General features: G+C 37.3%; 1 protein-coding gene across 4 annotated transcripts in view; it reads right to left on the reverse strand.

Annotated features, from left to right (window-relative positions):
• Window positions 1-13,561, reverse strand: part of Spata5 (spermatogenesis associated 5) — a 150,783-nt gene that overhangs the window by 130,095 nt on the left and 7,127 nt on the right. For all 4 annotated transcript variants that reach the window (XM_021226902.2, XM_005069692.4, XM_005069691.4 and 1 more), the window contains exons 4-9: window positions 13,459-13,517; window positions 11,547-12,191; window positions 10,625-10,754; window positions 10,208-10,264; window positions 7,356-7,479; window positions 4,789-5,044 (exon numbers count right to left, since the gene is read on the reverse strand). In XM_021226902.2, coding sequence (XP_021082561.1) covers window positions 4,789-5,044; window positions 7,356-7,479; window positions 10,208-10,264; window positions 10,625-10,754; window positions 11,547-12,191; window positions 13,459-13,517 — 1,271 coding nt within the window. The remainder of the gene's footprint in view (window positions 1-4,788; window positions 5,045-7,355; window positions 7,480-10,207; window positions 10,265-10,624; window positions 10,755-11,546; window positions 12,192-13,458; window positions 13,518-13,561) is intronic.

Genomic DNA, 13,561 nt, shown 5'->3' on the forward strand with positions numbered 1-13,561 from the left:
CATAACCTGATTCACAAGGCCAATGTAATCTTACTCCTTAAAGTTTGAAAAACCATTACAAGTAAAAGAAATTACAGGCTATCACTCTGATGAACATTGGGCAAATATTCTAAACAAAACATCAGCCTGAATTTTAAGATACTATTCAAGGGGCTGGAGAGATGGCTCAGTGGTTAAGAGCACTGGCTGCTCTTCCAGAGGTCCTGAGTTCAATTCCCAGCAACTACATGGTGGCTCACAACCATCTGTAATGAGATCTGGTGCCCTCTTCTGGCCTGAGGGGATACATGCATACAGAACACTGTACATATAATAAATACTTTTTTAAAAAAGATATTATTTAAAAAGCAATATCCATAACCAGAAAGATTCATCAACATGTGAAAAATCAATATCATATTCTCCAATTTAACATATAAAGATGACACACAACTATGTAAACAGATACAGAGAATAACTTAACAAAAACTAATTCTTAAAAACGAGATTACATGGGAACTTCCTTTGTAAGTTTATCTAGAAATACATAGCAATAATATTGCCAATAACAAATACTGGCAACATTTCCCCATAAGTCAGTAAGATAACTAGTATCAACTTTTTCTTAAATATTACTTTGGAGGTTTTAGTATCTAGTACAGTCAAGAGAAAAGAAATAATGTTGTAGAGACTAAAGAGCAAAATAAACCATATTATTTATTATATATAGAGAAAACTATAGCACAATATTATACATAGAAAACAGAGGAATTTACATCCTAATGAAGTAAGTGTTCCTGGGTTTTATTCCCAGCACTATAAAGAGAGAATAAAATATTCCTTTTCAAAACATTTTACGGGGTTATAGAGACTAACAAACTAAATTAAAAATTCTATGGATGTTTCTCAGCAGAAAAAAAGGTAGGTATGCAGATAAAATACACACATGCACAAATCTCATACTTTGGGAATGCAGGAAGAAGTGCCAAGTATGAGCTGAGTCACAAAAATCAGATTTAACATTGCTACTAAACCAATTTAAGTGTTACAAAAATAAAATCAATAGGTAAATAAGTTTGAATTTCCTCTGTGATGCTCTTTTAGAAAGACCACAGTTTGATATGAATATGTTGAAACAATGTGTAATTAACATGAATTCTGAGATAAATTCTCAGCAATACAAAGCAAATTCTTCCTTTCTCTGTAAAAACAAAACAAAAAACCAAAAACCAAAAGCACAGCCCACTCCTTGAAGAAATCAAGTTCTATTTCACAATATAATTAGACAGTCCTAAAAGGTAAATTTATAATAAATTCCTCTTTTTGGGAAACACTGCTGCTAAGCATCTTAACAATGTTCAGCATAGCTTACATAATTAACATTTCATGGTTTCCAAAAGAGTTCACTCTGCTTGTTTTGCTGTTACTTTAAAACATAAAATGAAGGGATAAAAAGATTATTCAACTAGTCAGAAAGGAGGCTGAAGTCCAGATAATACACACTGAGTAAGCATCAGGATAAGACAGCGTAGGTTGTAAGTAGCTATCTATTCATTTGAGACAAAATACTTCAGAAAGCTGCTTCTTGCTTCCAAAGGTGAGCTGCTACCAAACAGAATTCTCCAGGTAAGTTGTGCACAACATATCACACTACCTCAAAAATCTAACATCTGAAATAGTTTGACTCCCAACTATCAATATTAAGTATTATAACTGGATGGACAACAAAAGATCCAACTGTTAGGTATATAATACTGTACTATTTCCAATTTTCATATTTACATAGCAACAAACTTAAAAGACGGATACAGAGAAGAACTAGACCAGAGATCTAGACCAAGTGTGGCATATTGACACCATAATAGATGCAGACTCAGTCCTACAAACTGTTCGAACAGCTTGGAAAGCCACACTCTGGGGAAGCTAACCAGCTACATCTATCCACTACAGGGATTCTGTATGATGAGGCCACAACAGGCTTGGTGAGTAACTGGGGGGTATTTCTGTTATCCTCTCCCTTTCTCTTATCCAACCAAAGTCATGGTTGTAACAGCAAGCCAATGCCATCTCCCCCAAGCTACTTAATTCACAAATGGAGAAGAATAAGGCTCAAACTTGACCAAGATCACAAACCTGATTTGTGCAAATCTACCCAACACTTCCTCAAAACCTGTTCACAATGCTGGTGATAGCACTGGCTGCTTTTCCAGAAGACAGGTGTTTGATTCCCAACACATACATGACAGCTCACAACTGTCTCTAACTCCAGTCCCAAAGGATCCAAAACCCTTTTCAGCACCAGACACACATGTGATGCACAAACACGCATGCAGGCAAAATACTCATACATATAAAATAAAGACATTCTTAAAAACTAAAAAGCTATTCAGCTGTTATCCTGCCTCATTAAGAAAATTCCTTATAGAAACATTCTGAAACCCTGTTCTTTAAAGTTTGTGTATTCTGCTATACAAAGATAATACAATGATACCAATACTGTAACATATATTAGCATTCAGGACAATATACTGGACACTAATTCTACCACCAATCTTTCTAAAATCTGTCTTCTCACAATTGAGAAAGTAATAGCCTAGCATGAAACAGATCAGGTCCTGGGAAAGACATATCAGAAAATACTTGTGTATTTTTTTTCTTTATACAGATTCTATAATTAAACTGTAACACATCATCCTGAAAAACACGTTTTATTACTTGACTTTTAGAGGAAATAGCACATGCTTCTCTCACAGGGCTGGTGAGAGGGTTGAAGAGACATTTTTTCTTTGTCAATCCATCTGAAACACCTCCTTTCTCTTTAGGCATCACTGAAACCACTTTTTCTATATGACCACATCTCTTTCCCTTTAGAAAAACCCCAGTATTTCTCCCATTTTTGTGACCACTTCATTATTGAGCTAGCAGCTCTTTACACATCTCTCTCCTTTGCTAGCCTCTTAATAGAAAACAAGAATCATAAAGCCTCAGTGCACCAGAATACAGGATAAAGTCAGAAAATATCTGTTAAAGGACTGAAGACTAGACCGTGTCTGGGCACCATGGGCAGGTCCACAGATCAACACAGTAATCCAGACTCCTAATTACCACTTAATAGAAGAAAGAAGCAAAGTTATCCACAGATACATCTGTTTCTTGGATCACAGGAAACTTATTTCTACATCAAGACCCATCACTCCCTATGAAGCTAAAAGCAGCATAGAAAGAAGCAAAAAAAAAAAAAAAAAAATGACCTATCCCTATGGACTATTATACTAAAGAATGTTTCCATTTACCACCTGCTCCACCCAGTAGTGCTCCAACTTGGAAATTATGGTAATTGTGAGAAAATGAAAATATTATTTTTCCATCAAAAGACATTCAAGCATTCTTACATATCTCATCTGAATTTATTTTCCTGTATTTCCTCCTTTTCCCATACTTACAGGGAGCAGATAAAAAGGATAAAACAAGGAGCTGGAGAGATGGCTCAGCATTACATCTGCTACAAAGGACCTCAGGTCTACTCCCAGCATCTCATCATGTGGCTCATCACCACCTGTAACTTCATAACTGCAGCCCTAAGGGACCATATGCCCTCTCTGGCCTCTGAGGGCACCAGCACACATACACAAAATTAAATATAAATTCTTTCTTTAAAAAGGTTGAAAGAATTAAAGAGTCTTCAAAGCATAATTAATTATGCAAATATAAATTGGTTATTTGTCCACAAAAGTTGTCTGCCATTCAAAATTAAGGCTCTAGATAATGAAATTTCTTATTTAAAAACAAATGTCTTCCATTACCACAAGAATTAAACCTTCTAAAAAGTGTCATAAGAAAATATAAGATGACAAACTGTAATCAACATAATGCCACAATAGAGAAAAAGAGAGCCCAGCACATGAAAGGACATAAAAACACACCATATAGAGACTAGGGATATATCTAAGATTACAGACATGTCTGATCTTTAAAAATTTAAAAGGATACAATCCTTCAGGAAAACAAAAAAATTATTTACTGAATCAACTATTTCAATGGCTTATATAAGCTACCTTGATTTATACTCACTTTTCCATAGCTGAAAATACTCTGAAATACTGTCAAGAGCTTCAAACGTAAGCACAGGGGCTGCACAGGATGGTCAAGTACAGTAGAGCCCTTGGCACACAAGCACAAGGACCCAAGTCTGGGTCTAAAACTCATGTACAGCTAGATGCAATAGCATGGATACAATCTCAGGACTTACAGCAGCATGAGGCAGAGAAAGGATAATACCAGACACTCTAGGGCAGTCTAGACTGGTGTACTCTAGCAAAAAAAAGGAGACTATCTCAAGCAAGAAGAGCAAGAAGCAGACACCTGAAGGCATCCTCTGAACTTCTCACATGCACTCTGGTATTTGTGTACACACGTTCCATTATGCCCTTATGATGTCACTGTAACATACATTCTTGAGTTTTGTTACATTGGTTCCAACACAAACACCAGACTACTCCGTAAATAAAACTGTAATTTCTTAAGTTCCACAACACAGTAATATAACTGTCATCAATATTGACACCTGTACATCTGGTTATGTGTGCATGCACACATGTGCTGAGGAAAAATTTGAGAATATGTTCTACTAGAGGTAGAGAACTTAAAAAGGTACAAACAGTGGTTTACCTTCTTCAGAGTTTTCTAACTTACAGACATTTTAATGCATATATTTATGACTAAATAAATCTACTTCTATTCAGAAGCAACAAAAGTATCAGTATATACATAAACTGTCAATACAGACTCATCAGAAGCAGTCACTCTCACCTGCCTCATTACACAAGGCCTTCAAGTCTGCGCCAACATATCCATGGGCATTATTTGCCACCCTCAGCAGCTCAGCTTTAGTGAGCAAGTGTGGCACCCTTCGGAGCAGCTTCTGAAGAATATCAAGCCGGTCCTGGGCGTTAGGAGCGCCGATCTCAATCTCTTTATCAAATCTCCCTGGTCTTCTGAGGGCAGCATCTAGTGCTTGAGGGCGATTTGTGGCCCCAAGGACTAACACCCGTCCTTCACTTCCTTCCTGACAAAAGAAAATTATACATTGGTTTTTAAAAAGTAGAGGTGAAAACTGACTGTGAAAAAGAATGAATAGATGGACTAGAGTATTAAGCATTAATCCTTATTATTTCTACTAACCAATTTTCAAATTTTCTTTGTAACACATTAACTTTAGTACAACTATTTCAAAGTTTAGCCTAAATGCTTTCTACCTGAGAAAGCTTTGCAGTAGAGGGGTTAAGTAGTTTCCCACTACTTAGAAGTGAAGATTATAACCTAAATAGTATTCATACAAAAGACTGTGTTGTGGAACAATCATTTCGTACATTGTAAACACATATTACTCTCATTGTTAATAAAGAGCTGACTGGTCAATGGCTAAGCAGGATTTTCGGGGCAGAGAGAAAGCTGGGAAGAAGAGGGACAAAGTCTTGGGAGTCAGGAGTAGATGCCATGAGATGCAGAGCGAGCAGGATGGCAAGTAAGAACATGAGGTCAACAGGCCTTGGGGCAGTACACAGATTAATAGAAATGAGTTAGTTTAAGTCATAAGAGTTAGCCTAAACTATCAGTCAAGCAATTATAATTAAAATTAAATCTGTGTGGTTATTTGAGAGCTGCTACCAGGACACAGAACTAAGTGTGGCCTACAAGAATGAGTCTTTCCTTCCACCAAGTAGGTCTGGGGGATGGAACTCAGGCTATCAGGCTTGGAGGCTAGTCTTTACCTGCTGAGCCATATTGACAAACCTGGTTTTTTATTGTAATGAATTTTTAAATTCCAGAAAATATGAAACCATAACCAGTATCTCTGAATACACAAAGATTTTTTTACTCCCTGAAGATGGGGTTAGGAATAGCAAATTATAAAAAAACTATGATCATGTTTAGTGACCTCCAGACATTATCCAATGTTTTAATCAGATGATCCAACTGTAATTTCAGAGATAAGCATTAGTACAATCTAGTGACTTTTCATAAGGCAACTAAAACAACATCAATTATGAATAAACCAGCAGAAAATGTGTAAACTATGAACTTATAAATTAAAAGCACACATCCAGCCCCTTAAATGTTTTCAGATTAAAATATCAGTGTCACGTATTTCTAGTTCCGACAAAGACAAGAACACATCCATAAAAAGGCTTAAAACCAGTGGCAAAGAAAAAGTCACCATTTGCCCTGATGTTTAACATTCTCCAACACTGATCCTAACTCATCTTTCTTACCAAGGACCTTAGAACCAATTATAATGCAGCTCTCTGTATCATAGTCATCCAGAATCAGAGATCTGGCCTGCTTAAAGAAACATTTAACTGACTGAATACCAAAAATTCACATTATTTTCACATTCATATTCATTTCCCACCAATGGGAAATAAAACCAAACACTCCTTTTGCTTTTTACCACGCAAAAGGAAGGTGTGGGACTATGTGCTTTCTAAAATTTCCCTTGGTGCTAATATACTGTGAGCCTAAGAACTTCGGTCATTTTCAACCTTCTCTAAGAAGTACACTTTTCTGGTTTACAGATGTCAGAAGTCTGAGAGAACTGTCCTCCACACCTGTTCTGTAGTAGTCCTTTCATAATTAGCATATCATAGGTTATACTAAGACACAAATATAAAGCTGGCTGTAGTCACAGCACTTGAGAGGCTGCAAGAGAATAACTGAGTTATAGGACACCTGAGTTATACAGCAAGACTCTACCTCAAGAAGAGAAAGACTCATGACTTACATAAATAACTGTTTTTAGAACACCCTGGGTTGTACAAGACCTATCTTAAAGCAAAAGAAAAAAGAAAAAGGCCCATGAACTTATTAAAATGTAGTTTACTGAGACAAAAATCTCACACAGCCAAAGCTGGCCTCACACTCACTATGTACTTGAAATGATCCTCCTTCTTCAGCCACCTAACACTGGGACTACAAGTATATACCATCATACCCAGGGAGACTCAATAAAATTTAATAGGCAATCTTCCTTATTTACATGTCTTGGGCTTTAAATTAATATTCTCTCTCTCTCTCTCTCTCTCTCTCTCTCTCTCTCTCTCTGTCTCTCTCTCTCTCTCTCTCTCTCTCTCTCTCTCTCTCTCTCTCTCTCTCTCACACACACACACACACACACAAATACCTTATGGTAATTTGTTTTATATAACAGAAAAGCATGCCGAACTATATGGGTCCCTCAGTTAAGTAATAAAGAAGCACATTACTATGAGTGTTAACATAGTCTCCTTGATGATTTTCCCTCATCCTGAAATACTCAGACCCAGACACATTTGGTAGGCTTTGCTATTCCATACTCTAAATGCCAGTGTTGTACTTACTGAGCCAATGCCATCCATCAGTGTTAAGAGTGAGGCTACAACTCTCTTTTCTACTTCATTCTGTGCTCCTTCTCTTTTAGGGCAAAGTGCATCCAACTCATCAATAAAAATAATTGATGGGTGCCTAAAAACAAACATATTACATTTTGATTTTATCAATATTAAAAACAAAATCACTAAAATGCTAAGTAAAAAAAAATCCTAGATTAATTCTAGTGCAAATTTATCAACCTCACATCTAGCAGATGCCTTCCTAAAATGCCTCTGTGTGACTTGTGGAAGGGTAAGAGTCAGTAAGAAAAAAAAAAGACTATTCCAAAGGAAAAAAAAAGACTATTCCAAAGAAAAGGTTCCAAAGACAAAGGCAGTGGCAAGATGCTACAAAAGCATAGATAAAATGGCACAGCTCCAGTCCCCCCAGGCAAGAAGAACAGCCTGCCAGCCCCACTCACAAAGACAGACTAGTGAAAACACACAAGTCCCCCGCTCGAAACAAAGCTAGAGCGCTCACAGGCCTCAAAGTGGTTTTCAGCAAGATAGCATTTCTTCCAGGAGATGAGTCAGCAAAGAGAAATCCCATCTAATGTATGACACTAAGGACAAAGGCTGGGTAAGATCTTGAGAGAAAACCTATTATTTGAAACTGACCTAAAGTGAGACAAAGTCCTAAGAGGTCAAATATAAGCTGAGGAAGTCCTGCTCTAGCAATGGAGTACACAGAGAAAGACAAGCCTGCCCTTGGGGCCAAGAGTAGAACTTAAAACTCAGTAAATCTGACATGTGATACCATAGCCCTGAGCCCAAGTACACCAACTTATGGCACATAGGAAAGCCTAGAGAGCCCTTGGTCAGCACAATACAAAATGTGGGAAAACTGAAAGCATTTCCTCTAAAATCAGGAACACCAGTGTACTCTCACCGCTCCTTTTCAATACAGTACTCAATCATAGGCGCAGCAGTAAGGCAAGAAGAATAAAAGAGGCAGGTGGGACTGTAACTCAGTGGTAGTCTACCTGTATCCATGAAGTCCTAGGATCAATCCTCAGTATTCACAACAAAGAAAAATAGGTGCAAACAGAAAGGAAAAAGTTCCAAGTATCCCCACTCCCAAATGACATGATCCTGTATATAAGAACCCAGAAATTACAGCAGGAAACTTAGACCTGGTGAACAGGTTCAGCAAAATAACAATACAAAATTAACATGAAAATCAGTAACTTTTCTATGTAATGTTAACAAACTTCCCCAGAAAAAAATCAGGGCAAATCATCCCACTCACATCCATTCACAGTGTCTAAAAACAAAGGAAAACAACCTAGGCACCAATCTAACTCAGCAGGTGAAAAGATTCTACATGAAAACTTCAAGACACTGAAAAAGATAAAGAAGGAAAGAGAAGATGAAAGGCCTCCTTCCCATGCTATGGATTGACAGTTAATACTACTAAAATCATTACAAAAGTCACTAAAAGCAACCTATAGATTTAATGTACTCCCCCTATCAAATTCTAGTGACAATTTTTCACAGACCTCAAAAAAACATGCCAGAATTCATACAGAATAGAAGACTCTATAAAAATTAGCTTTAAATGTCAACGTAACACAACCCAGAATCATGCTAGAATTTTAATAAGGAACTGTCTACTTTGAGTTGGTCCATGGGCATGTCTCTGAGGGACTGTCTCAATAAACTGATAGGGAAGACACCATTCCCTAGATGTCCTGAACTGTTAAAGAGTGGAAAACTCAAGCTGAGCACAAGCCAAGTGAACATTTACGCACTAATTTCTCTCAGATCTGGACCATGGATATGACATGACCAGCTGTGTCAAGTTGCTACGGCCTTGAAGTCCCCACAGTAACAGACTGCAACCTAGAATTGTGAGCTGAGAAAACAAACAAAACCTTGCCATACTTAGTTGCTTTCTATCCAAGTATTTTATCACATTAACAAAAAGAAAATGAGGACAGATTCCTTTGGCACAACATTACATCCAAAGCCATAGTAAGCAAAAAGAGGATGTTAGAGCTACCACTTTCTGATCTCAAACTACTACAGGACCACAGTGAGAAAACGGCAGGGAGACTGGAGAGATGGCTCAGCAATTCAGAGTACTTGGTAACTCTCGCAGATGAACAGGGTTTGATTCTCGGTACCCACATTTGTAATTCTAGTTCCAGGGGATCAGACACTCTCTTCTGGCCTGTGGTACACAGACATACATACAGGCAAAAGGTACATGCACATAAAAAATAAATCTCGAAAAACAAAACAACAACAACAACAACAGCAGCATAGTACTGACACAAAAATAGACACAAAGACTAATGGAATAAAGGACATAGCAACAGCAACCTAATTTTTAACAAAGGTGTCCAAAACAGTCACTGGAGGAAAAACCTTCTTCAACAAATGATGCTAGAAAAAGTAAATATCCACATGTAGAATGAAGATATTTCTCACATTAAACCAAACTTATGCAAATGTTTCTAAAACTAGTATTAGATCTGAAATCCTGGGCAAACACTTTTCAGATGCAGTGCAGACAAAGACTTTCTGAAAAAGACTCTAATAGCATGGAAAATGATCCCAAGAACTGACAAATGCATTCTACTTTCAGAGATGACTCTCCACCCAGCCTAAGTTTCCCACTAATGTCTTAATTCTACTTTGTCATTTAGTAACTTCCTTATCAAACTTCCACAGATTAGATAACATTTCCTTAAATCTCCCATCAATCGCTGAGGCCATCATTCTTTGGGCTACTCCTTAGCTTTGCATACAGTGCCACTATTTTTCACTTAAACAGAGCCTCAATTATTAAATTCCAAATCATCAAATATTAACAATACCGTAGAGTGGCTTCAGCAAATATCTGACGTAACCTTGCTTCAGTCTCACCATAGAACCTGTAATGAGTAAAAAACACGTACTGTTTTACACTTACTGTTTACAAAACCTTTTCTATAAAAGGTGGTTTGAATTTTCTACAATACTTAAAACTACTTTCAAAACTTATTTTCAAATTTTGTACACATTTATAAAGCAAACTTAGGAGGACATATATAATCTTAGCATCTGGGGATAAAGGCAAAAAGATTGAAAGTAAAGGTGAGGCTAAGCTATACAGGTAAGAAAGCCCATGCCTCAGACAAAAAGGGCAAATTTAAAATACTCCAAAATAGTTTAAGGCAGAATATAACATAATCATTTAAGAAGACACACTTGAGATATGTAAACTGTGTTTACTTATTAAGTCAGATACCTACTTGCTTATAATTTCAGGACCATTAATTACAGAAACGTAAGCTCCAACTTCATTAGCAACAGCCCTAGCAATCATTGTCTTTCCAGTGCCTGGAGGACCATAGAGTAACAACCCTCTAGGTGCTGGAATTCCTACAAGAAAAAAAAGCAAACAAAAAAACCAGTGCAGTCAGTATGATTCTTAATTTTTTTGTTAAATTGGCACACAACCTCCAGCGTAAGTTAGAAATGGAAACTTACCTTGTATAACAAAATGAGAATTCTACCTTTCCCAGAAAGATGTATCTACCCCAAATCGTGAGCCCACCAATGACTTTCTCTACCTCTATAGATCACAAACCAAAGTATGTATAATTTTTTTGATGTTTTTGTTTTTTAAAAAAAGAGCCCATCTTGTACCATAGAGATAGCACAGTTCAACAATCAGAACACAACATAATTTCTTACAATTTATAGTCTTAAGGAACACAAAAAATTACTAACAAATACATAAATCCATCAGTTCCTTCTACATAAAGATCCATGAAAAAGAGGAAAAGGGAGGGTAATATATAAAAAATAGAAGCAGAGGATTTGGACAGCAACCATTCAGGAAGTCAAGTTACTTCCTAAACCACTCGCTTCAAGGCAGACACACAAGCAACTGCATTTCCTAACAAGCTTTAACTAAACCATGACTATCGTTGGTTTGTATTTTTAGACATTACGCTTCTCTAGCATGACACCAACAGTGGATAATATGCTATCATAAGAGTCACACCTGCCACTCAGATGAATCGTAACTTAAAAGACCAAGCATTGAGAAGACCCATTTAACTATCATCTCCCAAAGCAACTATAACACACGATATAGAAAATAAGGACAGGAGAATGACCAATTGCTTTTGACTGTAACATGAATACAGTAAACTAAAGGTAACGTACCGTAACTCTTGAAAAGTTCAGGCTGCTTGAGAGGCAGTTCAATTATTTCTCTTATTGCTTTCAGCTGACTGTTTAAGCCTCCAATCATGTCATAAGTTACTTTGAACTGGTTGTCTTGTTCTTTTGAATTTGTACAAACTTTTTTAAGATTGATTCTTGTTGTTGAAGAAATAAAATAAAAAGTATCAGTATTGCTCTTTGCACCTGCATTAGTAGACTTCAGTAGTTTCTCTTCATTGATAGGATGAGTATTTCCTTCTCTAGATGAATCAAAACTACACTTAAGACCTGTGACTTCCTCTAGTCCAAGTCCACTGCCATCCCTGGGACTCTGTGTAACATCCAATGAAACTTCACCAGTTTTATTCATAATTTTGTCTTTAACGGATTTATAGGGAGTACTCTGTGATGCTGGGCTCTGAGGCTCTTTCAGATCTAACTGGCTTAGCTGGAAGGATAGATCCACGTCACTGCTTTCCATGCTAGACTGTTCAGAGGCCATTCCCTGGGTATCAGTACCAGGGGCACTCTGAGGCTTTCCCAATGTTGTGCCATCTGTCCCTTTTACTTGCAACACTTGTAACTTGCAGAGTCGTCCATAGAATGTACAGTACAGGAAGTTGCCTGGTAAAACAATCTTGCCATCTAAAAACAATTGATTAAATATACATTAGCATAATTTCCCATTTAACAGATTTAACAGCAATTTATTTGCTATTAACAAAACCAGAACACTTATAAAGTAACTATCTCAAAAAATAGAGGTGACATATTCCCAACACAGTATTAGCAATATATAAAAAAGCTCATTCTTCCACATCCTGTGTGTCAGTAAACCTAAAATTCTATAAACAATAGCAACAAAAGTCCATTTTTATCAACCAAACTTAAATGGCACATTCAAATCAACACAGCCGTGTTACTCACTGGAAAAAGTGCAAGCACAAAGATTAAGAAGTCTCAGTTTAGTCACTCATGTGGTGCACATACATATATGCAGACAGTCACACCCACACAATCAAAATAAATTAATTTAAAAAAGTCTCAGTTCTCAGGTAGTAAAGGACTTGCTGAACAGACACAAGGACCTGAGCACAGATCCCTAGCACCCTTCTGAAAACCCAGGTATACTGATGTCTCCATGTCCACTCAAGCACACACAGGCACGCACTCATGTATGGAGAGGAAAGTCCTGAGTGACTGAAGTCTTCAGTCAATGTGTATTGCAGACATGTGCACAGCTATGAGAAGGACTCCAAAACTGCAAACCCATTATAAATAAGCATATGGGCCAGGCTCAAACGAAGGAGAGCAAGCTTTCCTAGGGGGTCCAAGAGACAGTGTATAAAAAACTAGCAACTGCAGTTTCCTCTTCCTCCCATATGTTTACAGCCTGAAAGACTATCTACCTACAGACACTTCCTCCTGAGACTAGTTAACCCCTCCCTCTTTGTTGTACCTAATAAAATGCTGAGGTTCCTAGTTGATGATAATAGTTAAGTGCCACTTCAGAGTGAGCACACTCCCATTTGACCCCAGCTTTTCTTACGTCTCTGACTTTCATTCCCTCACTTATTTAGGGTGTCAGGACTCAAATCATTGGGACACCCACAAATGTATGTGTGGAGGGGGTATCACGTATGTGCAACTGTAAGAACACACACAGAGAGAGAGAGAGAGAGAGAGAGAGAGAGAGAGAGAGCTTTACTTCTACCACCAGCTCTATCTTCAAATGGGTATTTGAAGAATGAGAATATTCTGGCCTGGAGAGATGGCTCAGCCATTAAAGGCTAGGCTCACAAGCAAAAATATAAGAGAATATTCGCTTAGCTATTTAAAATATAATCTACAAGCACTGTTTGCTGCTCTTTTGCTGCTTAAAATTGAAAACAATCTAAAATACCAGTCTCACCTAGTTTTCTTAGAATACAACCAGTCAGTTCTTCTTCATTAATTTCCTTATCTTTGTCACTATGGAGAGGAAAGAAAAACACAGAAATCAACATTAGGTATAG

Source organism: Mesocricetus auratus, unplaced genomic scaffold, assembly GCF_017639785.1.
Source record: "Mesocricetus auratus isolate SY011 unplaced genomic scaffold, BCM_Maur_2.0 Super-Scaffold_100011, whole genome shotgun sequence".
NCBI classification, from domain to species: Eukaryota; Metazoa; Chordata; class Mammalia; order Rodentia; family Cricetidae; genus Mesocricetus; species Mesocricetus auratus.